Source organism: Barbatula barbatula, assembly GCF_947034865.1.
Source record: "Barbatula barbatula genome assembly, chromosome: 17".
Lineage (NCBI taxonomy): Eukaryota > Metazoa > Chordata > Actinopteri > Cypriniformes > Nemacheilidae > Barbatula > Barbatula barbatula.
The window spans coordinates 3342368-3370260 of record NC_136780.1 but is presented as its reverse complement, the minus strand read 5'-3'; the positions used below and the strand labels follow the sequence as shown (position 1 = coordinate 3370260).

Here is a 27893-nt window from a genome sequence, read left to right as displayed (position 1 = left end):
GCTCTTGTCTAACGGTCTCGCCCTTTTTAGCCCAGACCCTTAGATGATTTCCATACCCAGAAGTTATCGGACACGTTTTCCTGTCTATCAATAACCTCCTGGGGATCTAGCCAATTTATGACTGGCCAACAGTTGCACGTGATTCTATTTAAACATCCCATATTTGGGCATTACGCGTCGTATCAAGAAAAAAAGGAAATGATTTCCTCCACCTATAAATCCTGCTCTTTTTTAGGGCAAAGCTAACGTCCTCAAGAAATACAAATAAAATCCAATAAACAAATAAAACTCCTTAAAAAACTTATGTATACTTTATTAGCCGATTCGGTTTCTGCTGTCGCGAAGTGCTTTTTGTTGACCCGTTTGTCTGATTCGTATGTGATTTTGTTATAGACATAGAATGAGCGCATACGTTGGAAAGTCTTTTTCTAAGCAAACGCAAGACGCCTCCTCTTGTACCATGCACACTTTTGGCAACTATGAGACTCTCTCTGACTTCCATCAGTCCAATTACGCGTACGAAGGGCTCGATCTCAGCGGATCCTTCAGTGATCAAATCTCCTCCAACTCTTTAAAACGGGAGGCGATAAACACAACCGACAGTGCAAGGATCAGTGCAGCAATTCAGCGACCACAATCCTGTTCAGCTCTGGGCTCACATAGCTTCGTAAGCACCCACGGGTACAACCCCCTCAGTCACGGACTGTTGAGCCAAAAAGCCGAGGGAAATATGGAAGTTATGGAGAAGCCCAGCGGCAAGAGTCGCACGGGTGATGTCAAAATGGAGACTACTTCAGCGATAAAACAACAAACTAATTCAACTCAGCGTCAGCACCAGTCGCAGCCGCAGATATATCCGTGGATGACAAAGCTACACATGAGCCACGGTAAAGTTACGTTTAATGTCTGTTTTAGAAAAAGAGGAAAACTGCACGCATCTCATCCTCGTCATTGCATCTCCTACCTACCCTGTATTGTCGCTCCATATTTTTCCTCTTGAGTTTTATAGGCCAAACGCAGGAAATAATAAAACTAGCGGCCGTAAATTTTATGACAAAGGCATCTATTGCTCGTAAAGCTGTCCTGTTACTGTGAAGAGGTGATCTCCGGCGAAATTTATAGAGATATAATTGGTTAAGAAAAGCAAAAATCGTAAAAGGTGTAAATGTACGTATTATTTCTTGCTTTAAGAATTAAAAAGGAGTTTGCATGTCATTCAAGGTAAATGAGATTTCAAATAAATTGTTGTAGGCTATAGTCCCTACATGAAATATATAGACAGACAGATATTACATTATGTGGCTGCAATGAGTTCATTGTGTTATTTAACTAAACAAAACCGTTAGTTGCATTTTGCACTGCTAATGTCTTCATAATAAGTTAAACTAAACTAGTTCATGTAAATTTGCATACTAGTTTCTTAAAGGTAGGACATTGCAAACTTGCTTCCATTTTTTACTCTCCCTTAACTCAGGAAATGTTGGGGAGTGTGTGGCCTTCTCTCATTTACGATTATGTTTTATCACATGTGTTATGTGCATGACACTTTTAAATTTCACAGAAAATAAATAAATATTAGCCATACCATCCGTCCACTGTTTTCATTTGGATTTCATAATGCTTGACGTATTCATATTGCATGGTTTGGGTTATTTTGGTGGCAACTTCATCAATTAATTTCATGTAAATATGCATGAAGACGACAGTCGATAAAAGTTTTAGGTAACCCAATATATCTTTCTGATGCCACCTCAGAATCTGACGGTAAAAGGTCACGAACCAGTTACACCCGCTACCAGACTCTGGAGTTGGAGAAAGAGTTCCACTTCAACCGATACCTCACACGTCGAAGACGTATCGAGATTGCCAATAACCTCTGCTTGAACGAGCGCCAAATTAAAATTTGGTTCCAGAACCGTCGTATGAAGTGGAAGAAGGACTCAAAGTTGAAAGTGAAAGGAGGACTTTAAGTTATGTGATGTACGGCTCCTATTAAAATAGCCTGAAAATAAAGTCAAGGCTGACTTTAAAAAGAGCAAACGATTAAAAAAAGATCTTGCTGTACACGGCAATGTTTTTATTTGTCTAAACTGTTGTTATGTGCATACAGTATGTCCACATCTACCATATTTATTAATATTGGCCCAGGTGCGGGATGCTTTTTGAATAATGTATGACCTTAAACTTTTTTTAAATGTGCTTTATTAAAATTGGTTGTACCTATAGCCTATACGTAATATAGCATCCAATTAAGTTGACCTTAATGTAAGTGCAAATCATTTGGTCTTTCTATTCATTGTACTTTCTGTCGTACAAACGTCAACTACAATATCTTTCTATTCATTGTACTTTCTGTCGTTCAAACGTCAACTACAATATCTTTCTATTCATTGTACTTTCTGTCGTACAAACGTCAACTACAATATCTTTCTATTCATTGTACTTTCTGTCGAAAAAACATCAGCTATCCACATGAACCTTACGACATGCAAATAATCCAACAACTGCCTAGTGTCATATTAATGGCTGTGTATAATATTTTCTTTTAGCCAGGAGCATTTAAATGGAACTTTTCTCTTGGGAATTATATTCATTCAAATACTGTACAATCAGAGCAATTACTCTTTTATTGTTAATGGACTGTTTGGGCTAATTTCTTACGCAGGTACCATGGCGTTTGTATAGGCCAGCTGTAATGAGTTGTTTATTGATATACCTGAAACACGACCTACTTTTTTGCAAACCACATTTGTTATATTCTAACAAATCAGTTTTTGTTATTCATTTGTTTGTTTTATTAAGCTTCTCTGGTAAATCACAGATATTTTTTCATTCATCAACGCTTAGAAAAAGCCTAAAATTGCCAATTCAGTGGCCACACTCATTTCATCAGCACTGGGTATATGTCTTAATGCTGTAAATAAACGTTATGAAACTTACAAAACGACCAGATTTGAAACATTTTTTCTGCCAAAAAATCAAATATAAAAGTGTCATTTCGAAATTAGGCTATACAAACTCATTTCCGAGACATTGGGCGTAAGAAACGTTTTGCGCACTTTAATTTCAATTCATATGATTTTGTTTCGTGTTTCCTTTCTATGTCTAGCCTGCATGTGTGCTTACAGTGATGAGACAACGATTAAGCTTTAACGGTCTGGTCACTTATTTACAGTAGCCCTTAGACGGAGGCACATAAAACTTTATGACCCCAATAAACTTTTACAGCGCTTCCTCTCACCCATCAGACACTGACAACTGTTTCCTTTTTAACAAACTGGCGGAAGTTTACACAAACATTTCAAAGTGACGTTTGGTATTAAGCTTCAAACAACAACAGGTTGGCACATTTAATCAAATATTCCATTCCATAAATAATAAGCTAATAAATGAACAGTTGGGGTGTTTGGATAACATTTGCAGTGCAACACGTTTATATAAGATAGACAGCAACTAATATTTAATTTGTCAATTGTATTTAAACTACAATTAAACCGCATATCAACATTATTGTTGCTATTTTCAATTCAGACGAAGACACCTGATGTTAAGTCACTCTGTGCAGAATTTTCACGCAGTCTAGGCCTGTGGCTAGAAAGGTGAAACAGAGGACACAGCAAGATCGTTGCCTGCGTGTGCAAAATGGTAATTTCCGACAGCACGCTCTGTAAGCACACACACTGTCGCTTTATTTGTGGTTGATCAAATGATTTAATCTCCATGTTTCAGAGGTTTATGGATGTACATAGAAATACACGCATTAAACTGAAAATTGAAACAGTCAGCTATTGAATCTAATACTAATGCTCGAAATGTGCTTCATTTTGAGAAGGGTCTCACTCACCTATGTTGGAGATTCATTGTAATTTTCCATGCTTCTTTGAATATCTACACTTGCTGCCTTGTGCTGACCGTAAGGGACACTTTGCGAGTTTCTGTGGCTACTATGTTGCCTTTTACACAAACCCCTCTTTCTTTAGCTCACTTGCCACGTATTTTGAAGTTTTCAGGGTTATTTATGCCAATTGCCGAAAGCTGGACCAGTGACTGGTGCAGGGAGAGCACGTGGGGTCATTAAAGTGGGTTTTATGGCCTGCAAGACCTGACAAACCCTCAATATATTTACATCATATATAATGTTAACTGTCCGTAATCGCAGCTGTTGGCTAGTCTTATCTCTGAGACGACGGCCGAGAGCCTGTTAGTGTGGGTTCCTCGCGTCAGGATCCGTAGACCGCTAAAGTTCGACTCTCCCAAATGGATCCCAAGCGGTTGCAGTAAGTTAATAATCTTTGTTTTCCCCTTTTTTAATTAAATATGTACTTTCCTGCGCAACACCCTCGGGAATTAATCGAGCATGTAATTCAATAATTCTTTGAGAAATTGTTTCACGTGGTGCGCAATGTGTCTCTTCTGTTAAATAATTTTATTCACGGAAAAAAAGCAGGTATAGTCTTCGTTTAAACGTGCGTATTCCGGATTTACTGTTCATTTGACAGTGATATGAAACTGTTTGTGCGGTTTATGCGAGTTTAATTATGAATATCATGACAAATATTTTCTAAAAGCTGTACGACGCATGATAAAAACACGTTTTTCCGTCAAAACAAATGTGAGCGGTTTCGCCTGGTGCTGCAATATTACTGGTGTCACAAAACGAACTTAAAAACAAAAACGCTTTAGTTTTAGGGTACCTGCATGTCGTGATAAGAGTATGAATGGCTGTGAAAAGCTAATATCGTAATAAGCGATCTTGTATTGGCTTGCAGATGAGCAGAACATAGATCTTTTGATCGGACATAATGTGGGGTCATGTGCAGGGCAGAGAAGATCTGTTGTTGTGTGGTGGGGTCATGTGCAGGGCAGTGTGCATGGTTAGACAGAGTCACTGGATACACAAAATATACATAACTATTTTTATGAAAATTGGTCTAAATTTTTCAAAGTACATGAAGATTTGACACATTGCATATGATTTTTTTCACGGTTTTCAATTCTGGATATTCAGTGGACTTTATTTGATATATGAGACTTAATAAGCATCATATGAAAAGTTTAAGCCATGTTTGACTTTATGATGTTGTACCTGGAAACTATAATCTAGACTGCTCTATTCATCAAGAATGTTCTCTTTTTAATCTTTGCAAGGTGGAGTTTGGCTGAGCTGGAGCACTGCTAACATCTTCATACTGCTGTGTTACTATTTTGTAGAGGCCTGTGAAATATAACCAGACCTCATTACATAAAATAACTAATGCATTTGTTTGACGTTCAAGCATTAATGACGTAATTTAGACCTTTTTTGCTCTGAAAAGTTTATGCAGGTGTCCAAAAAGAAATGCCTTCTTAGTAATATTTGTTTCCTTTTTATGTTCCAACAAAATGTCCATTGCCAGGCTTGATAGATTGCTCATGACGAAATGAAAGCTAAAAACAAGGTGAATTGTTCTGACATGGTCATGCAATTATTTTTGCTGATTTATGATTATTTTAAACATAACAAATGATGGGATATGCTTGTATATTTTGAAAGAGATTGCTGCAGGGGACGACTGTGGTTTAAGAAATGAGAGAGGGCTGCAAGTACAGATACAACACTATCTATTTTAGATGTCACTGCATTTTAGTGTTAGAATATTCTGAAAATCTGTTTGAAATCAGATTTGCAAATATTTCACAAATTACTTTCAACATCACTTTGTCAGTCAATGATTACAGTTTGTGGTGTCCAAACAATGCTAGAAAGCACAAAAGAGTTTGAAGGAGATGGCTTATTTCACCGATTCATTTTTTCGTGTGCGGCTGCTTCTTGTTGTAAATACTGCTGAGTTGTAAATTTCATTGCCTTCCGAAGGGCATTCCTCCAAGGCTTGGTGTTAGGCGCATGCCTTTCATTTTTTGTAGACAGATCTGGCAAGTAGAACAACGGAGGACTTCTGGTTCACATCAAAACACGTTATACTGTATGTCATTGGTAAGATATTGAACTTGATCGAACTTGTTAGGTTGCTGTTAGTAAATGCTGATAACCTGGACTTGTTAATACAAGAAAATTGGTTATTAAGCTGTTGAAATGTAAAGTTTTGTCAATATATTACATCAAACATTTGCACTTTTTATCCGCTGAGGGTGGTTAATTATTAAATTTGTGGAATTATACATTGGCTCACACGTGACTGCATAATCTGCATTTAATACAATCAATACATTATAAAAAACACAATAAAAACAATACAACCAGAAAGATTATCCACATTTTTCACGGATCTCAAAAGCCATTCACAAATTTCAAAGATAGAAAGCAATCACTTGTTTATCGCTGATATGTGTTGCCATCTATCTTTGCTAAGAGCAGGTGCATTTTACTGAGTTTACTGGATTGATCAAGCATAATCAATTAATGTGAAATACCAACATATTTTATGGGTATGTAGACTATAAATAATTTAGAGCATAAATGGTCATATGATGTGTTTGGAGCTATCATACAACACTTCACTGACATATTTATTGCATGTGTCTTAAAAGAAAAACACTATATTTGAGAACATTAGTGTATTAACACGGTTAAAGTAAGCATTTAATAAGCTGTAATTCGATGTTTCAATTTATAATTAGGGTTAAATCTAACTACTGATATCAGTGAATTGCTTGTCTAGTATCCTACCCTCAAAACTCTTTGAATACTGTGTCAAAAACATTAACTGCCAATAGGGGGCAATAGTTTTATATCCCTCTGTATTCCTCCCTCAGTTAAGGCCACACTAGGTTCAACATATTTTTCTGTCATTTACCAGATTACTACCTAAAGACATATATCAGTGAACCAATTATTGTCTTCTAAAGTGGTTTCATTATAGATAAAATACATTTATAGAAAATAATTTGTAAATTACACATAATTGATAAGACATTATCTTGTTACAGAGTCCCTAAATAAGAGCACTTCATTTAATGCTGGAATAGACTCTAGTTATATTCTAAATTCTGTTTGTAGAATGAAAAAGCATTTGCTGCATGAAAAAGCATTTCCAAGTGGTATCTTTGTCCTCTTAGTGAGTAGACTCCTCTTCTTTATTCTGAGTTATGTGGATGAGGTAAATAATTGATGAAGTCAACAATAGTGTTATGGAATATTAATTAATATTTAGAGAGGTGGTATTTTAATAAATGTATTATGACTTTGGTCAGGAAAACATGGGCTGTTTACTTCCGCTAAATATTGTGGTGAAACATAAATTACAGAAGCCGCTTAACACGATTTACATGTGTTTGTGACTGTGGACCTTTTTGTGTGTTCCATGCATGGAGAATTGTATTACTTGAGGCAGATTTCTTTTGATGTTTTTGTCCATTTGTGTACACAGATAAACAATCTAATCTTTCTCTCATGAAAAATACATGTATAATTTTAATATTTAGTAATAAATATGTTTTTCTCCCTATTTAGTTTGAGATTGACTGACATTTTAAAGACAATGAGTGGCCCAATAAAAATAAATATCTTTACATTTTTGGTTAAAAACTCAATTAATCTAAAAGGTCATATGGATTTTTTTTCATATGGATCAATTCTGAGATGCCATGTTAGCCTGAACAAGTATGGTTCTCGTTTTGGAGTCTTCTATTATTGCAAAAATAACAACATTAATCAAGGAAATAGTTCTGAAAATAACCTGTGCTAAATACAGAGCCTTGTCCTAGTTAAAGGGATATTGCCTTTGGACAGTTCACACTCAAAGGGAGACAAAGAAAAAACTATAAAAATCATTAAAACATCATTAGTAAACAATTGAGAATTGAAATGGAATCAACAGAGCCATTTTGTGTTTTTGTGTTACTAACAATACCACCACTGAAATATTTTTTTAACCTTATGGGGTTAAATACAGTCTATATTCACAGAGACATTTGTTTTTTTAATAAGATTATGAGCAACACTACTATTTTTTTATTTATATCCATTTCTTTATGGGGAAAAACAAGTGTACTCCAAGTGATTAGTTTGTTTTTACTTTCTAAATCAATTTCTTTCTTTTTAGCGGATGAGGAAATGATGTATGTGCAGGAAAGACAGAGCACGTGGTTGAAACGGTAAGTCTTACCGTTGTTTTCTTGTTCTAGTAAAATATTCTTCTATCATCATGTTTCGCTCTGTATAAACAGAGAGGGCGGTATTCCCTGAGAAGAGCCGTAGATAACTAATGCACATATGCCCATCTGTTAGTGGCAAAGAGGGTAGATTGAACGATTTGTTGTGCTGGTGAGCCATTAAGCTCCCATTGTCATGTTTTAACATTTTTAAATGAATGCAAAAAAAAACCTAAATAAAAATAAACAGAACTATCTATTTTTTAAAACAGAAACGAATCAGCACTTTTCCTTATGGATATAATAACTAATCATAACTCAATTCAAATGAAGGAATTAAAAATAAAAACTTGAATGAACGTGCAAGCCAGGCCTCTTTTGATGTTCAACAATAACTTACATAATAAACTAGATCCTTAAAATCTAGAATTTTGTCAAACAGGATGAACACAAAACTTGAATTAATTGAGCAATGCTTTAAAATAAAATGTAAATAATTTAACAAATACATGTATATTTTACAATTAACAGTCTTGATGAGTTTAAATGTTTAAAACTTAAAAAGAAAAGTAAGAAAAAAAATTATACTCTCTTGGTCTTTTGAAGTGTAAATGAAAGTTAATTTAGACCAGAAAATGAATTAAACCAACAGGCATTCACAAAATGTCCCATTGCCCTAAAATGTAATTCGTTAATGTGTTCACATCTCTATCTATTTATCTATCTGTCTGTCTGTCTGTCTGTCTATCTGTGTAAGGAAAAATAACAACTAATATACAAATGAATCATCGAGTAAATTCGCCAGCGGGTATAGCTTTCTCGAAGTCTCTACATTATAACTAGTTATTGAGCTAGGTGCAAGATCTGAGGCCATTTATGTGCAGAGGGAATTCATCGTTTTTCGCTCATCAATAACTCCTTGGCAGTGAACTATTGGAACGAGTCGAACGCAAGGGGTGAAATGCGGGTCAGGCTGTCTAACTAATATTAAAATGCGTCCGCAACACTAGAGCTGGCTCGAGTGGGTGGATGGGGGCGTTTTCAGGCTGGTGGGGGTGGAAGAAAAAATCCTGATCACATCTGTAGGGTCTAGAAGTGAAATAAAATGCAGCAGATAAGACGATGTGGCTGCTTCCTAGCATTTCATGTGTTGAGGTGTGCCCTGACTATTTGTTTGTTTTTGTTAAGTTTAAGGAAATATACAAATGGTTTTCAGTGGGTTGAAAACTAGATTTGATAAGACATGCTCTTTTTAAATTCTATATAAATTCCCGATTACTAAATTTTCTTTTTTAAAGATGCTTCGTTATTTACCTCGTATCTATAACTGGTTGGATTCTAAATTGGAGACAAATACAGCACACTGTCTTACGGGTTACCGGGCGGTCATATGGTAATAGCGTGCACAATAAACCTCCGGAACAAAAGAAACTTATTTTTCATCTGTGCTGTCACGTGTCCGCTTTGTGCCCAACGTGTTTGTGACTGAATATTCAAGTGGATGCTCCTAGATGTTCGAGATTTGATATGACTTGATGATAAAAACATTTCTCTTTCCTTCTGTCTTGCTCACTCCCTCCTTTTTTCTCAATTTATTTTACTTCACCTACTGGAGTGTTGAGGGGGAATGCAAGCCTACAGGCTTAGACTTAAAATGAGAAAATGACAGATAAAGAATATATATTTCAACATGTATTTTGTAGTATTGTATAACATTATATAAAACTTAATGTCCCTAATAAACTGAGAAGTCTGTGTTAAATTTAAGTGCTGAGTCTTTAAAATAGTTTCCATTCTAGCCTATATATATATATATATATATATATATATATATATATATATATATATATATACATACACTGTGTATACACTTATATATATATATATATATATATATATATATATAGAGAGAGAGAGAGAGAGAGAAAGAGAGAGAGTGAGAGAGAGAGAGAGAGAGAGAGAGAGAGAGAGAGAGAGAGAGTGAGAGAGAGAGAGAGAGAGAGAGAGAGAGAGAGAGAGAGAGAAAGAGATGAACCGCCAAATCTTTCGTCAGAATTAAAAGGATTTAAAAATACAATACAAGATTCTCACAAGTTGTACCTATATACGTATTGTCATTCAAGAAATTGAAAAATTGGCTGCATTATAAAAAAGACTATAGCGGTGGGAATAATTCAACAAACCTGCAGTTAAATAATAAATTGGTTTCTTTTGGACGTTTTAAAGGTTTTACATATTAAAATAATAAATGCTTTAGTCCAATTCGGGGTGGCAAAGAGGGAATTTTGTCTTTAAACTTACATTTCAAAAGTGACCCGTCTGTAGTCATCTATATGTACCCTGTAGAACCGAATTTGTGTTCAAAACATCAAAATCGCAAATACGTCTCTACAGGAAAACATGGGTGACTTAAAAGCCACGAAAGTCAAGTTGGGTTTGTATTCGTCTAAGTCAGGGGCACTTGACTTCACATAAAATCCTTTGCCTTTACAAACGTCGTAAACGATTGATTTAAAGACTTTATAGCCTATAAACAATTTACAGAGGCGTTTGCATGGCTCCAACACTAATTACAGACAAATAGCAGCGATAAAAAGGCAAGTGAAACATAGTCCCATGGAATCGAAATTTTTGCTTTGTGCTGTCATTACATGTTCTCCCGTTCTAAAAAAACGAATATGCCTACGAATAAAATAGCCTTTATTAATCTGCCTATTAAGTAACATGCAGTAAGAAAACGTAGTCAAAATAGCACTGGACAATCTATTACTATTATTATTATTATTATGAGCATTTGCTATCAAATATTTGACCAGTAATTAATAATTCAAATGTTTGTAATTATTTAACAAAATGTCATTGTTTAAACGCTTGTGGTAAACCCATAAAACAGCACAAGTTAATTTTAAAACAGCCTAAACTGATGTGGCATGTTTCGAGAGTATTTGCCCATTGTGTGTTTGCGTGAGAGAGGGAGAGAGGGGGTGGATAAAGGAGAGAGAGCGAGAGAGAGAGAGACTTCGCGCACAATGGCGGAAAATTGAAGGTATATTTGCGAAAGCCCTGGTTCCTTATCCGGGGACTACATCGTCCTTTGCCATTGGGCCATTATATCACGTGGTAAAAGTAACTTTACAGGGTTGCTCGCTAGTAGGAGGGCTTTATGGAGCAGAAAAACGACAAAGCTAGAAAAATTATTTTCCACTCCAGAAATTAATGATCATGAGCTCGTATTTGATGGACTCTAACTACATCGATCCGAAATTTCCTCCTTGCGAGGAATATTCGCAAAATAGCTACATTCCCGAACATAGCCCAGAATATTACAGCCGTGCAAGGGACAGTGGCTACCAGAATCACCACCAGGAGTTATACCCTCCGCGGGCGAGCTACCAGGAGCGACAGTATAACTGTGCAAGCATCCCTGAACCTGATACTCAGAGAGGACATGGACTGCCTCACGCGGGGCACCTGCTCGGGAAAGGGCAATCTGCCTCATGTGAGCCCCCGCCGTTACCCTTGTCTCCTGCTACCCCTCCGGCTGCATCCTCCGCCTGCAATCAAGCCACTCCGGAGCATCCCAACAGCTCAGCTTCTGCCAAACAACCGGTAGTGTACCCATGGATGAAGAAAATTCACGTCAGCACCGGTAGGCAACTTGAGCGTATTTCTCTTAAGCACTATAAAGCTCGCCCCTCATCCTAACTCTCTCTCTCCGTCTGCCTCACTCCTTTTACACTCATCCCTTGGCCAGCCTCTGCTACGATAGGATAGAAGCCATTGAAATGGCACAATTGAGGCGGATTTACGACTAGGCATTGGTAATTACACCCACCATAAATTTTATAGCCGAGGTATACTCTGGGCAGTCGTATCACCATGTGGCTTCTCTTGTTATGAGTGTGAGAGAGTGAGGGAGATCTGGGACCAGAGAAAAACTAAGCTTTAAAATGTTGCATTAATAATTCATTGCTGAGTGCAAAGTGATTTTAGCCTTAATACAGAAAGCTGCATAAGTTTTAGATATTTTTAACCCAGCCTCATCACGCTCTGTCGCCACCATTTCTCAGTTAAAGACACGCTTGTTTACCCTATCCTTTCCCTCGCTGCTTCTTTTCTATTCTTTCTGTCTTTCTTTCCCTTTCCTTCTCCTCTATCCAGTGAACCCTAATTACAATGGAGCGGAACCCAAGCGGTCTAGAACTGCTTACACTCGCCAGCAAGTCTTAGAATTGGAGAAGGAATTCCACTATAATCGTTACTTAACGAGGCGAAGACGTATCGAGATCGCTCATTCCTTGGTCCTCTCGGAGAGGCAAATCAAAATTTGGTTTCAGAACCGCAGGATGAAGTGGAAAAAAGACCATAGGCTGCCAAACACCAAAGTCAGATCCTCGTCTTCGGCGGGCATTTCCTCCGGGTCCAACACAAGCTCGACGGCTGGCGTTGTGGCGGCAGCTTCCACCACCAACACCATGTCAGCCTCCGAGGATCTCTCCGGAACCGAGCGTGGCGAGGATATTACAAGGTTATAAGAGAACTATTTGAAGGAGAGAGAGAAGGAAAGATCAAAATGACTGACTATTTATAAAATATAATATATTTTGTTTTCGTAGGTATCATGTGCGTAAAGGGGGTTCCTTTCAGTCCACAGTTATATAAAATGCATGTTATATAGCATGGATTACTGAGAATACCTATGGATGATTTTTCTAACGCGAAACAGGGTTTAATTTATTTAAAACGGAATCAATAGAATGTTTTTGTTTGTTTTTTCTTTTTTTTCTCAGGAGAAATATTTTGGTCGAAACAGGTTATGGATATTAATTTAAGTGTTATTTGTGGGCCTTTCTTTTGCCCATCTGCCAAGGTGAAGTGCACAACTTATCTATTTATTTCTCACCCGAAGGAGGCGATACGTTTTTTTTGTACTGTAAATGAAAAACACTATCGTGGATATCGATAGCTCTTAAACGTCTTTGTTTCATTTATAAAGTAAATCATGCTGTGGGTTATCTGTCGTATGGAAAGGTTAAGATTTTAAATTTTCATTTAGTTTTGTTGTGATGGCGTTGTGTTTAGGCTATTAACAGCAGATTGTTGTAAGATGCAATAAAACCAGTTTAGTGTATTTGTGCTAATTATATTGGTCAATAAAACGTAAGTGTCCATTAGTTTTACCTAGACTCAGGTGAATTTTATCAATGGCAATGTAAGTTAAATATCCGTGCGTAAACATCCACACGTTTTCAATATCATTTTCAACACGGGATGCTGAGTCTTTCATTTTATTAGTCGGAATATGTAGGCCCAAAAGTAAAACCTCTATCTACATTTAAAAGCAAAATGTACATCACAGGTTTGTCCAGGGATTCTTTTAAAACATTCTCTGTTATGAAATAATTAATTAGTCTTTATTTCTGGTCTCTCCAACGCCGTCTCTCATATCAGAGTACTCCATTAGTGGAGGCTGTGTACCCTTCACTTTCTCGCACATTCGATCAACGTGGCACGTAATTCAGGCCTTTTCACCAGGGACCGTATCGCTCTTCATTCCGGAGAATGGCTTCCTGTTCATTACCGATTTCAACATGGCTCCAAATGACCCTAAAAATCAATTTCAGTATTCAAGAAATGATCCACAGATTCACTGCTTCTATTTCATCCTGCAATTTCAACTTTACCATGCACGAAACTAATGAACTAATTCTAATTCTCATTTTCAAACTAATTCTCAAAACGCTAATAATAGACTCCAAACAATCATGTTTAATAGCTAAACCAAACATTTATCGAAAACATTAAATGCGTGTAAATATGTTGAGATATTTAATGAGTAAACAAAATTAAAATGTAACTTGAGACAGGCCCTATTTCTATTTTTTGGGGGGTTTTAATGATGTATTCAAAAATGATATGATGGTCATGCTGAGTTTTAATTACTTTTTAAATAATGACGACTTCATAATAGGTTGTGTAGTTCGTTAAAATGTAAAGGGAAAGCTAATTAATCTTGCTAGATTCAGTTGCAGTCTGGCACAAGTTGCAATACACTATCATTCTAAACAAAGCTGTAAAAACGTATCAACAACCAGAAAGAGACAAAAAACATAGTTTTAATGTTTTCGAAATTCTGATTTGTTGTTCAGTCAAAGAGGAATGTTCTACAGGTACATGTGTGCACCTGAAAGTTCTCGTTCATACTTATGATTTATAACTTATATATGTTAAAAGTGGTGCTAGATATTGTTGAAAGCAACGTCATCACCATATCAGATTTAAGGAGCTAGATGGTCCATAATCTGCTCAATGTGGCCCTGCTAAAGCGACATGGAGGAGACGCTCTATTATCGTTGGTCTTAATGACATTCGATCCCACATGCAACCCTGTTTTAATGCTCATTCTTTATTGTGACTTTTTTTCTCTTTTTATTCTAAATGTATACAAATAGACAAAAATATTTGTCACTCTCCATTGATACAAATTCAACGTAAAAAGATGTACAGAAAATAAGGCATGTGTTTGATTAATTGTAAATCGGCCTGACTTGAATGAAGATTACACAACGGCTTGCTAAGTGGGGGGCTGAGAGCCACAAAGGAGTGAGTCATTTTAGACCATCAATCAAGTCCAGCAGCAATGGCGAATTGTATTTCTAATGTATTAAGTTGTTAAGCCACTAAATTGTGCACAAAAGAGTCACTTCAAAATATGTTTCAGAAGATAGTTTGTCCAAACCCAAATGGGAAGAAAGGCAATGGCCATCTCCTAAGCTTGGCCATGACTTTGGGAAGGCACTTGAAAAGAGTAGGTGCAGAGCACCCAGAGACCATTGTGTGACTGAACAGCGGAGAAAAATGAATGTGCATGCCTAAATCGTATAGCGTCCCGGCGGTCTCATTCGATATGCTGTCGCCTCCATGTCGCTGGACTGAAGGGATACTTTATGGAAGTTCGTGGCAACTTTGAAAAGTCGAGTTCAATTTGGGGACACATTTTCTGTCCCATTAGTTTCATTTCATTTCGGCCGACCTTTCCCACCCTGTGACCCCACTAGCTCTCCTAACGTGTACTTTCTGCGTGCGCCGTCACAGGCTTGCTGGGGTTCCACCGGTGCTCACTGTTTTCATTGTGAGTTTTGGTTATGTTGATGTGCCAATAGAACAGGGACATCCTTATGTGTTTTTTTTGGTACTTTGCATCGTATGAGATCGGTAAACTCCAGGAAAAATTCATTCTGTAGAAATTCGTTTGAAATACTTACTGAAAAACTTACTTCAGGGACACAATGTAACTTCTAACCATAAGTCGCAGTCAGTTTTTAAGGCGAGCATAATATTTTTAGACAAACAGGTGCACACCGCTATTTCAGAATACACGGGAATCACAGGATCTCATCGCACTGCGTGCTTCTTGCCAGCCAATACACTTTAATATAATTTCTGCCATATGTAAACGGACTTTAGCATTTAATCGTCCACAACACTTTGAAGCATACCTTAGTAATTTCACTGCAGTTAGGTTGATTATGTCATGATAAATAATATTTCTATACGGCATTAAATTGTTGAATTAATTTCAATACATTTAATTTCAATAAGTAAAAAGTACAGTTTTAAGCTATATCTGACCGTTCAAAAATATTTTTTAAGATCCTGCATTACTTATAATTTCTCCCGGAATGTTCACGTTGATATATAAATGCCTTTCCTTGGTAAACGTTAGGTTCATAGTTTGGGACATGATAAAGCAGGTCTCTTTATGTACTCCTGCTCGGTGTTCTGCTGCTGTTACGCTGACACATATTTTTTGTAAGTTGCTAAATTCAAAAGTAAAAATGCCAAATCCAAACAACAAAAGCATGAAAATAAAAATGTAACCAATTTAAAATGAAGTCAATGCATCTGTTGTTAATAACCTTCACATAACATATGCACAAACATAAAAAAATGCCAAGTTCTTTGGCATTGACCTTTGGTAGAACAGTTGAAAACAGTTACGAGAGAATTGGTTTACTGCACAAAACATATGTGAGCGTAAGAGGACAGATTTATCCCCATAACTTAATTTATTCAGGGTGAACAACATGGCGCCAGCTGTTGCGCAAAGTCATGTTTCTGGGTGAAGTTGCAAATCACGCTCTTTGTAACGATCTGTCGTACATTATTTAACGACGATGTTGGCTATAAAACAGAAGGTAAACGGTAAAATACCTGTCAGGGCAAACAGCTTCACAGTGAGAAAACTACTGTAAAGAAAAAAACCTAAAGAGTAATCAGAATCATCAATGACTGTGAGACTACAATAGCTAAGTGTGGATTATATCAATTTACCACTCATAATTGTGTCCCTTATGGAAACCTGATTCTCGTAGGCTACTCATTATACATCCACACTCTAGTGAACTGTATCATATAGGGAGATGGACATTTCTTTCCGTGCGTCTGTAAATCAACTGAATGATTGAAGGTTTGCCACGTCTGATACAAGTTATGAATGGCATACTGCACAACGCTTGCTCTAAAACGTTGTACTTGCCTTCAAGGAAAAAGAAGAGAACAAGAAGGAAGATCGTCACCTGTCTGCAGAAATTAAGGCGCTCATTTATTACAAGATCTATCAAAATAATGTATTTGTTTATATATATTTTGGTATTAAATACAACAAGGGTCGAAAAATCATTGATAGGTTTATTTAAATTGGCTATTTGAGAATATACACAATACATATTAAGCTTGTATGTTAGAGTTTTGTTTAGTGCCACGTTATTATTTCTATTCGTTTCGCACTGTGCACAGTTGCGAATTTCGATTTTGTTAGTAGTTTCTACATTAAACTGTTAACCGCATGTTATTGTCCAACGAGTGGTTTCACACCAAGGGCCTTTGTTCCACATCATGTCCAAACATTGAGCATTGCATGTTTAAAAACTAAATCTAAAGTTGTGTCGATTAGAATAACATTGTTGAACTATACATACACAGTCTCGTATTTGTGCATCTTGCCATTGAATCTGCCGAGAGTTTTAAAATCCCATGACCTGAGTTCAGAAGGCAAATGCACATGTATGGGACGCAGTCGTTAATTGAAGAGACATTGTTTGGAGTTCGACTCTGGAATTAAGCTTAAACAAAAAAATATTCTTGATGATATTGCCCATCCGGATACCTTAATTTAAATGGGAAGATTATGCATCCCGAAATCACATCTTAAAAACTCGAAGCAACGTTTTTGGTTTGTCTGCAATTATATCTTTAAAAATGTTAAAACTCAAGAAAACTTGAATTTTCTTATCATAAATTGTAACTATTAGTAGTTTGACGTAGGCAATGAAGTACTCACACCTCACCTCACACTTTCAATTCGAAGATGCATTTTGTCAACCTTTTTGTAAGATAAGTGTCTTCTCAAAGCTATTAAGTTAGCGATGAAAGGTTTCAGTTCTTAGCATTGTTGCGCGGACCTCTGTGTAAACTGAGCCGTGGTAAACGACTTAAAAGGCGCAGGGTTGAATTCAGGGTCACTGTGTAGTTTTCCAGAAATGCGACAGCTTGTCTCGTGAACTGGATTACGTATCACTTCGTACAGATATACATAATGTGTCAATCTAATGTCTTTAACATTCGCTTTTTCAATATGTTATTTCATATTTTACAAAAAGCACGAGCAAGAGTCTCTGCTATGGGTTCAACAATCTCCATAATCTTTGTTCTGATGTTTTGCCCTTTAACCTTTACACTCAATATGACCCCAAAAGCTATGCCTAATGGCTACCCAAACTAAAGCGAGCGATGGAATATACGACATCAAAATACCAAGTGCGTTTGCGAATAAATATTTATCACATATTGATAACTACTGAAAAGAAACAAATACGTTTGGGAGTGGCGAAAACTTCGCCGCGTTGTTTCAGCCGTAACACCAGGACTCGCACCAGGCTGTTCTCAGATTGAATATACTTGGATCTATTTTGCGATAACGTTGAATCTTACCTTTAAGGGCGTTTTTTATACCTGCTAAATTATGAACGCTCGTTGCTTTTGTTACTTAGTCACAACGTGCATTTACCACAAACACGCTTGATAGAGTCGCTGATTCTATTTTTCTGTAATGTCATCTTTAACTTCATTATGGTCCTTTGTGTAATGTTACAATTACTCGTTAAAAGTTATTTAATTACAAATGTTACCAATTCATCCACACACATTATACATACTGTATGTGCCAAACAAATGTCTCATTTGGGATGCATTTGGATTGTTTCGAGGATGCAAGTTTGAGGTCTGTGGAGATATGAAGACAACTGAGACATTGTGACTGATCCTGTAATGACAAGGATACTTAATAAAACAAGTATTGAGTACTGTGTTGCCATAGGTATTGCGAAATGCACAAGGGAGATGGAAGCTTGGACTAGGGACATTCACCAATCATGTCTGCTATTTGCTCCCCAAAGTGATGAAGGTAACAGCTACGCAATACACAACATTGCAGTAAGAGCGCCCTTGGGTGTCAGGAACGAAGATAAGGTTGTGGAAAAAGAGAAATATGGCATTGGATGACAAGAGACGTCATGATATGTTTCCCTCTTTTTTGGCTCGCAAAGACAATTTGTCGTTAACATAACATATCCATCGCCATGAATTTATATTTATATAAACTGTACAGTATGTGAGTGATGGAAGCATATGTTTTTACAATACCTAAAAAATCCCATTTGATACATTATAGAAGATTCAATATTTTTGTCAGTTAAATGATATAAATTCTAACGAATTGAACATAATATTTAAAAAGGTTTTATTGTTTTTCGACAGCAGTCATGTCGCTTATTTTGGTGGTTGTGCCAATTCCGTGACCATCAAATTCCGTGGATTGTTTACTTATTTATTTCCGAACCGATGTAACTATATTTAATACAGTTGTCTGAACTATTATTACGTACATTAAGTACATTGTGTACTGCACAAAAAAGTGAAAAAAGCGAAACATAACTGTTTAAAGATTAGCTTAGTTGTAATTTTGTGGTTGTCCTGCAGGTGTCTTATACGATCCTAAGGAACAATTCCTAAAGCGATTTTTATGGTTCACTCAATTGGGATTTTGACTTAATCACTTTTGGAAAACAGCTCGTCATTCTAAAAAGATGATTATTTTCCTTTCTAAGATTTATTTCTTATTATGTTACTTTTGGCAAACGCGATCAATCTGTTTCAATTAGGCCTACCAAATTACACAATATTATGATGTAATTTTAATAGTCATATATATATATATAGATATATATATATTGTTAGACAAACTGGACTGTAGTTGAGCACATTTGGACCTTAAAGTTATATGAGCGATCGCATGTTTATGTGCTAACGCTATTAAATAAAATGAAGAATTGAAGATTACGATATCGGAAACATATTCCGAAACATTATACTGAAAAAAAATTGCTGGATTACAAAATTCACAAGAAAGAAGTTTCTAAACGAAAGAGATGAGTGATCTCGTGATTGGTCCAGGTTGCTTGGCAACAAGGAGAGTAGTTCACAGAACAGCAGAATATCTGTTACACCCATTAACACAAAACCTGCAGTTCAACAAGGATTGCATCCCAGTTGAAGATGCAATGCACGTATTTTTTTTATTAGTTTTAATTTATATCCCTTGTTGAGTTTTTTTAGACAAACTAAAAGTTGTGAGACGAAACTGAGAACGGTCGTAGATGGATAAAGGGCCACCTGTGAACATCTGGTGGTTTAAGTGCTTTTTCTCTCTCGTTCAAGATAAGTATAGGTGGGAAATCATCGTAAGAGCTGGACGCAGTCCTATATCTCGGTGTGTCCTCGTTTAGCCCTAAGACACAAACGTCATTACAACTCCCCTGACAGTTTTGCAACAAACTGAAAAGATCTGTAAAATCTCTTACTGGTCCATATCTCACGAAACGCTCTCACAAACTGTGCTTAAGGGTTTGTTTATGATTCACAACAATAGAAAATGTGCTATAAAGAAGCTACTGATAGAAGTGATGATGACGACAAAGAACATTGCAACACAATCTCACGGCAATCTCACGTATTTTACGAGGTTGCCAATTCGTACAATCTCATTCTGATTTCGGCCCAGTGACGTTAAGGTTGAGGGAGGGGCTTCCTTTGTTCTTTTAATTCCACGTTTTGTAGTCACATTGTACGATTTCATATAGCTACATTTAACAATTCCCGTTAGATCAGTGTGAACCTCCTTAGAAAAAAATGTTCATTAAACAAACGCTAACCTTTTGTAAAAAGTTACTTTAACGCAAAGAAATCCGGCAATGCTTATGTGTATTCCAATTCTTTACATAAAAAGGCATAGTTATTAAAGTACAGCCGTTGTGACAACTTCCCCTTCTGACCACTAACACCGGTTCCCACTATTCACTTCGCATTGGTTGACATACCCCTAAAGTATAAAAGAAAATTTCTCTAGCTGCAACTGAGAAGTTCCCACTGTCACGGTATATATGTAGAATTGTGTATTGAGGCTTTTGTCCAGTCCTCCGGGGTGTCTGCAATGTGTCTAAACATATGCGGTCATGAGAAGGTCACTAGACGCGCTGCTGCGTCCTAATGATTAATGTTATCTTCTCTATAGAGAAATGGCATTCATATGCTACAATTATAAGGCGAGAGGGTGAAATAAGCACTGTGACAGAATATTTTTTGTATTCTGAAACATTAAAAATGTAAATAGCTTACAACAAATAAAGACTTTCTGGACATCACACTGAGAATGCCGTTGAACAACTTTAGCTCTAAAGAAACAAGGAAAAAACTCCAATGACTTTAAAAACGACCATTCGTTTATTGGAAATTCAGGAATTTTCTACATACAAACACATACTGCAGAAACATTTGTGGTTAGTTTCCTCACAAATTGCAATTCACATTCCTCTAAAAAATTTAGCATTGAATTAAAAATAAAAGATAAACTTTATTCTACTAGGTGACCCTTGACATCATCTGGTTTTACGGAGTTTATACAGTCTTCAATATGCAAGAACACGTTATCAAGTTACTAAATCTAAAGACGATATTTACGTTCAACCCAGTCTCATGGCAGCTCGTGGCATAGGCACGACATTTTTAATCTAATATTATGTAAGATTAAGTAACAGCCACCACTGTCAACTTTGAACAATCTTCTGTTTATATTTTAATGGACCCTGATATTTTTGATGTTTTTTTGACAAAACTGACGTGATACGTTCGTTGGCTTCAATGGACAGTGCATGGTACAACGGTCCACTCCAGCATAAAAGGGGTAGCCTACAACAAATTTGCACTAATTAAAAGCTGATTTAAGAGCTGTAAAACCTATACAATTGCAGGTCATGTTTAAGGAAAACTTGAGAAATCTTTTAAAGTTCAGCCATTTTATTTAGTTTCAGACTAGCACCAAATACAACAACACATTAAAATCGTTTCCTGCCCATTTCCCCTATAAAAACTATTGAAACTATTGACGAAATGTCGTTTACCTGCACATAAATATGCACAATATGCTTTTATGAAATACAAAGTATCTTATTAAGTCTAATATACAGAATAAACCAAAGGAAATGTATAATACTATTACCAATACGGAGTTTCAAAATCAATTTGACTCTATATAGCAATATTCATTAGTGCTTGAGGTTTAATCTATGACCAAATATTGAAGGTTACGTCATAACCCATTGGGCTTGCTGTAGAATGCAACAGGGCAACGCCGTAGAGTTGCTCATACATCCCGTGTTCCATTTGTTTCATTTCTATGTTATTTCCAACCTTTCCCCTTTTCTCGTTTTTAGCCTCTAGAGAGGCTATCTTTGCATGGAATGGCTAAAGTGATGTTTTATCGATGTTTTATGCAGCTGTTTGTGTCAGCAACCACAAGAGCGCAGAAGGCAGGGAGGAATTATAAAAGGGTTGACACCCAGAGCGACCGGCGCGCTTTTGTGAGAGAAAGAAAAATGATTTATTGCTAGCAACGTGGTTCAAACAGAGTTCACTGAGAATTGTAGTGTACCGGTGGAGGCGCTGAGTTATGGTCTTGCTGAGCCACTACATCAAAGATTCCTTTTCAGATTTAGTGAATGGACCCAGCGGCATGAGACAAGGCAACAAACCTTCCTTAATTAGAAAATTCCCAAAATCACAGGCAACTATCCAAAGTTGGATTTTATTTGGACTGTATATAAAATATATTGTTATTGTTGTTGTTGTTGTTGTTGTACTTGTTTATAATAAACAAACAAATAAAAATTACAAATATCAATAATTGCAAATTCAATAAATAGCATTTATTGAATATCTATTTAATCTACGGATATGGTACGAGTTCACTTGTATTCCCTGCACACTCGGTGCAGTAATATTTCATGTTAATGGCGCAGCAGCTCGGCAGAATCTGGACTTGTAATATGCACAGTGAATGCTTCTATTTGACAAGGCTTGTGACAGCAATTTACTGAACTCAAAATAACAAATCGTTGTTAAAACAAGATTGATTTTAGGCGTACAACCGAAGAGAATGGCCCCGTGGCTTCTTGATATTCTTCTTTAATAAATACAATATTAGCAGTCGGGTATGGCCTGACGCGTTGAAACGCGTTGGCAAATTTTAAAAAGAAAAACAAGCTTTATAGTTGCATTTTAGAAACAAAAAGAAAGTATTTGTTAATTGTTTGTGGGCTGAGCACAAACTGACATTTTGCATATATGTGAGAGATTATTTTAATATAATTCAAACAGTCTACACTGAAGTCACCTATGCATGCTTATAGAGTTCGGTGTTATTATAAACATGAATTCAACAAACCTATTTCTGCATAAAATAATGAGTCTACCTAGTCTTTGAAATAACGTTAGAAATGTCGATGACAGAATTGAGTGTGTAAGCAAATACTCAAACAAGGCACTGTTGAGAGTTAATGAAAGTGGACTAGTCCTTGGCTTTTCAGTCCCTGCGCACAATTAATCACAAGTTTGAGACAAGCGTTTGTGGCGCTTTTCAAAGCTTTCAATGTGCAAAGGGCCATTATGTTACCGATTTCCAGCAGGATTTCGTCGCCCTATGGGAATATTAAGTATTTCTTAGATAATGTTACAAATAAGCAACTGTTTTAATTCCATGACAAAATGTAATCCTTGTTATGTCTGTGTATTGTGCGCGCCTAATATTCAGCATGAGCATCATCCTTCCATCAGCACTATGACATCACACGGCTTAAGACAAAGGCTTATTCTGTCGCACAAAGCCTCTTGTTTTTGTAATACATTTATTAAGCATTTAAAATTGCCTTAAAACAACAAGTTAGCAGACTTCAACAAGTTCCCAAAGCCCATGCAACTGCCCCAAATATAGTCGTTTAATCCGTATTCGGGCTGCTTCTGTTCTTTGTTCATCTAGACGTTAATTTAAATAATAGACGATGCTATTCTAACAACAGAGGATGACTGAAAAACATTTCTTTGGTTACCCCAGGGTGTCCTAAGCTGTGGTCTGTCGCTGCCTATGAACTAGAAAGGTCGTTTTATTTAACACGATAAAACGTTCGATTGAGATTTTATTTCGACGTGCATTGTCAGTACAGTAACGATCAAACCTCTTTGTTTGACCACACCCATTAATACTGATGTCATTTTCCTTACGTCGAAATGAACCGAAATCTCACAACACGTCACTAAAGTGCACCACAATCGTCTATTTTGGATTGATTCACGTATGTGTTGTACTTTCACATATCATCTTCATTTTCTATTTAATAACATATCAGTGACGAAAGAAACCGTACGCTATAACGTTAGCCTACGTAAACGTATAAGAAAATGGTATGGACTTTTGTTGACATGTATTAGACAAAGCTAACACGTCGTTGAGTCTGTTTAATAAATAAATAAAAGATTAAAAAACAGGAAAGGTAAACGGAACATTTATGCTGCAGTTAAAACTGTAAAGCACCAATACTTATTTCAATTTAAAGGCAAATAAGTCAATTACTTTAAAATAGTCCACCTACCACACGAGAACAGAAAAGTTTTAAGGTTTCAATCGCTCACTATACAATATAATATACAGTAAAAAAATGAAGTCTGCATTTTGCAATCCACTGAGGAAAGATCTTGAGACTCAATCCCGGACATGCACGTCTTTTCTTTCTGTCCAAATAGATCTCTCTTTCTCTATGCCTCTCCCTCCCACCTATCTGCTCTCTGAACTCTGTCAACACGCACTCGTCGCTATAATCTGCCACTTCTTTTCGTTTTTCCGCAGGAAAGTCGCACGAAATAGCAAAAGAGTTGAAGAATGCGGAGGAAAGCGGACTCCTCGTTTGGTCGCTTTCATGCACTTTGCAACTCGAGCTGTGAATGCGCGAAGCTATTGGAGGATGGCCTCACGTGACCACCTTGTTTACTTTTGTTGGCAAACAATTTAAGTGAGTGAGTGAGTGTACTTAAATGCCTTTCTTACACCTAGTGTGATCAATTATCCGGTCCGAGTGATTTGGAAAAACAGAATCATGCACAAACGTTATTTTCACGAACCTTACGTTAACGATGCATTCTTGCATAAGATATGCATCAGTAAAGCACATCTGTGTTATATGGAGCAACATTTCTCTCGTTGTGTTCTTCAGGAGAGCTGTTCTGCAAGCACACAACCCGGCGAAGCAGACAAGCATGCAAATACGCAGTGTGAAGGCCGTATGTGGAACTTCAAACAACTCTCACATAGGCGGTGTTCCATTTCCGCCTTTGATGTCGGCTGTCCAACGATGAATTCCGTGGACCGGGAGGACGGAGAGACTTTTATGGACAACACTACGAAAAGAGACAAGAACAATGTGTCAACTTTCTGCTCTTCAACCGAGAAGTTTTACCCTTGGATGAGACAACCAAGCATAAACTTAAGATCCATTAAAGTCAGGGAATCAGGTGAGATAAGATGCTTTGGAGTAAATGATATATATTGATTTGAATGACTTAGAAATACTCACTTAATCTGATCAGTCAGTCATATTTTGGTCGATAATGAATAACAGCTGTGTAAGATTTGCTTGTATGTCAATGTGATTTGTCACTTATGTCAATGACTGACATCATTGGGAAGCACAGTTATTAATCAATTATCAATGATTTTACTTCCCCCTAAATAGATGACTGACTGAACATTTTAAATCATGCTAATGTAGACATCCTTTTATTGCAAAACGCAATGTAAAACAAGTAAAATGTGTCTTCCTACACTGTCTAAACCAATGCTGCTTTTTGATCAAGCTATAAAAAGATGTTTACTATGTCAAAAGATGTCCATAATATGTCCAAACTAAAACAATAGTCAACAAGACAGTTGTTCTCTGAACTTGATTAAGTTCAAACTTTTTACTAAAGGGAGAAATAATAAAAAAGGGGACTGCAATAGGCAATTGAATATTGTCGTAGGCTAAGCTTTTCTGGGTCACACAGATAAGACTGCTTCCCTTACATAAGCACAAACCACATTCTTACATTCACATTATAACAAGTTTTCTAAAACACAAGAATTATATTAATTGCACTCAATGCAAATAATGTCAGTGGGAAAATACTGACATGGCACATTTCAGCGTGTGAGAATTTAACCCGGGCTTATATGTAAACTAATAAAACTATTTGACCATATATATCGTTTGTTGATAATTAGGACAATGAATGAAAAATAATCTGCACACAAATCATTAGGAATCCAACCACAGTACCAATCATAGGAAATGGATAATTAACTCAGTTATTAGTCTACCAACAGTGATCTTCCCACAGACAGGGCTGTATTCTCAGTACACTGATTTATCACTGGGGGTTTAAACTTGCAGCTCAGCATATGAACGTTGTCATGCTACATTTTCTCCAGTTGACAACGCCAAGACATATGTGATGATGTTACGCTATACATTGGAAGCCGTTTCTATTACACTTCGATCTAAAGCCTATTAAAGGGATAGTTCACCCTAAAATTATGTCATTATTTACTCACCCTCATGTCATTCAAAATTTTTGTGCAGAACACAAAAGAAGATATTTTGAAGATTGCTGTTTACCAAATAACATAAAACCAAATTGATTTCCATTTTAAAGACATTTCTCTAAATATCGTATTTTGTGTTCAACGGAAGAAAGAGTTATATAAAGGTATGAGCCACATAAGGGTGAATCAATTATGACATACTTTTATTTTTGGGTAAACTGTCCCTTTAAGAGAGCTCTGCTCAGAGGCTTAGATAATTTACTCAATCCGTGTCTGATGAATATAAAGTGTCTTCTATCTGGATGTTTCAGGTGATTCCAGGTACAGCAGAGGTGCAGAAGGTTCCTCAAAGAGAGAACAATTGGATGGCACTTGTTCTAACAGTAAACGCCCACGTGCGTCCTTCACTTCCTCTCAGCTACTGGAGCTGGAGAAGGAGTTTCATTTCAGCGCGTACCTGTGTCGCCCACGGAGGCTTGAAATGGCTGCACTACTAAAGCTCACTGACCGCCAGATTAAAATCTGGTTCCAAAATCGTCGCATGAAGTACAAGAAAGACCACAAGGAAAAGCACAAGGCGAAGTTCTCATACTCTTACATGGACACTGGAAACCAGCTCTCTGCCAACACAATGAATGCTTCAGTACTATTAGACTTCCAGAACCCATTTGAGAAACCACCAATGTCCATCAAAAACTGTGCTCACAACTAGAATTTTCAGACGTCAAGTGTACCCGTCTTGGGTGAAGTCTTACCTGCAGACAGACGGTCCTACTTCAGTACGTGATTATCACACAATAATGAATGTCCTCCAGTACAATTCCAAACTCTTACATCATCACACACATACCTGTTGTGTCACTGGTTGTTCTGCTCAATATACATCACACTCATGTAAAAGGAACGTCAGGATTTATTCCTGATCTAGAAGATAAGTTAACTTGGAAGAGTCACTTTGCCAAATTCATCCTGTAACAGATTACAAATTATCAGCCTGTACATTGCAAAACAGTTTCCATTGTGCATAAACTGCTTTAGTAATATCTCTACAAAGCTTTAAGGTTTATTGCACATGGATGCAAGCTCTCTCAAATTTATCTCCTGGGCACAGAAAATATGATTTTCAAAAAGCATTCATAGCCATGAATGGACATTAACATGAGGTAAAAATTCTCTCGACTTCTGTAAGCACACAACATATTTTTTATTATACTAAAATGGTATGCCTTTTTTCCCAGGGCATGCACTCAAGTTTCTTTTGAGAGAATTCTGTTGATTTTAATGGCCAGAAATATTTAAATATTCAAACCATGTTGAATTTCACTTTTCGTCTATTAATTACGCTCTGATGACTCCGAGTTTGACCTCACACGTCTTCTTAAGGTGGATGTGCCGTTGTTGTATGATTTTGAATGTAGGGTTCATTTAAATCAGAATTTATGCTGGTTGTTGACAAATGAGATAATCACTCCAACAACACAACAAGACTTATCTGCTATTACACAATAATACGTCAATGCCAGAATGTACAGTGTCCTTGCATTAATTGTGAGTATTGTCTTGTTTTTTTTCTGTGTATTCATCACATTTATGTGCAGAAGCTGGAATGTAATTTAAAATTCTAGGTTTTACCACCTTTACTCGATAAGTGAAGTGTAATTTACTCATATCTGATTAAAAGCATGCGATTCAAAACATTCAACGATTCTGAACAGTGCTTGTGGTTGATTGAATCTCTTATGATTGTCAATAAAGAGGAATGTTATGATTGTAAATT

At 36.6% G+C, this 27893-nt stretch overlaps 2 protein-coding genes across 5 annotated transcripts; both read left to right on the top strand.

Annotated features, from left to right (window-relative positions):
- The first annotated feature begins 233 nt into the window (after positions 1 to 233).
- hoxc5a (homeobox C5a) lies at positions 234 to 27893 on the top strand. Of its 4 annotated transcripts, XM_079478573.1 has the most exons (4): positions 264 to 887; positions 8043 to 8094; positions 24386 to 24548; positions 24750 to 24881. In XM_079478573.1, the coding sequence occupies exons 1-3, from the start codon at positions 401 to 403 to the stop codon at positions 24546 to 24548; spliced, it is 702 nt and encodes a 233-aa protein (XP_079334699.1). In that variant the 5' UTR covers positions 264 to 400; the 3' UTR covers positions 24750 to 24881. The 4 variants fall into 4 exon arrangements, with proteins under 4 accessions (XP_079334698.1, XP_079334699.1, XP_079334700.1 ...); XM_079478574.1 differs by lacking the exons at positions 264 to 887; positions 8043 to 8094 and adding an exon at positions 26428 to 27893 and having other exon boundaries at positions 24064 to 24548; positions 24750 to 25047; XM_079478572.1 differs by lacking the exons at positions 8043 to 8094; positions 24386 to 24548; positions 24750 to 24881 and adding an exon at positions 1756 to 2938 and having other exon boundaries at positions 234 to 887.
- hoxc4a (homeobox C4a) lies at positions 11081 to 12899 on the top strand. The gene is made up of 2 exons (XM_079478575.1): positions 11081 to 11740; positions 12253 to 12899. Exons 1-2 carry the CDS (start codon positions 11308 to 11310, stop codon positions 12624 to 12626), a joined length of 807 nt encoding a protein of 268 aa, XP_079334701.1. The 5' UTR covers positions 11081 to 11307; the 3' UTR covers positions 12627 to 12899.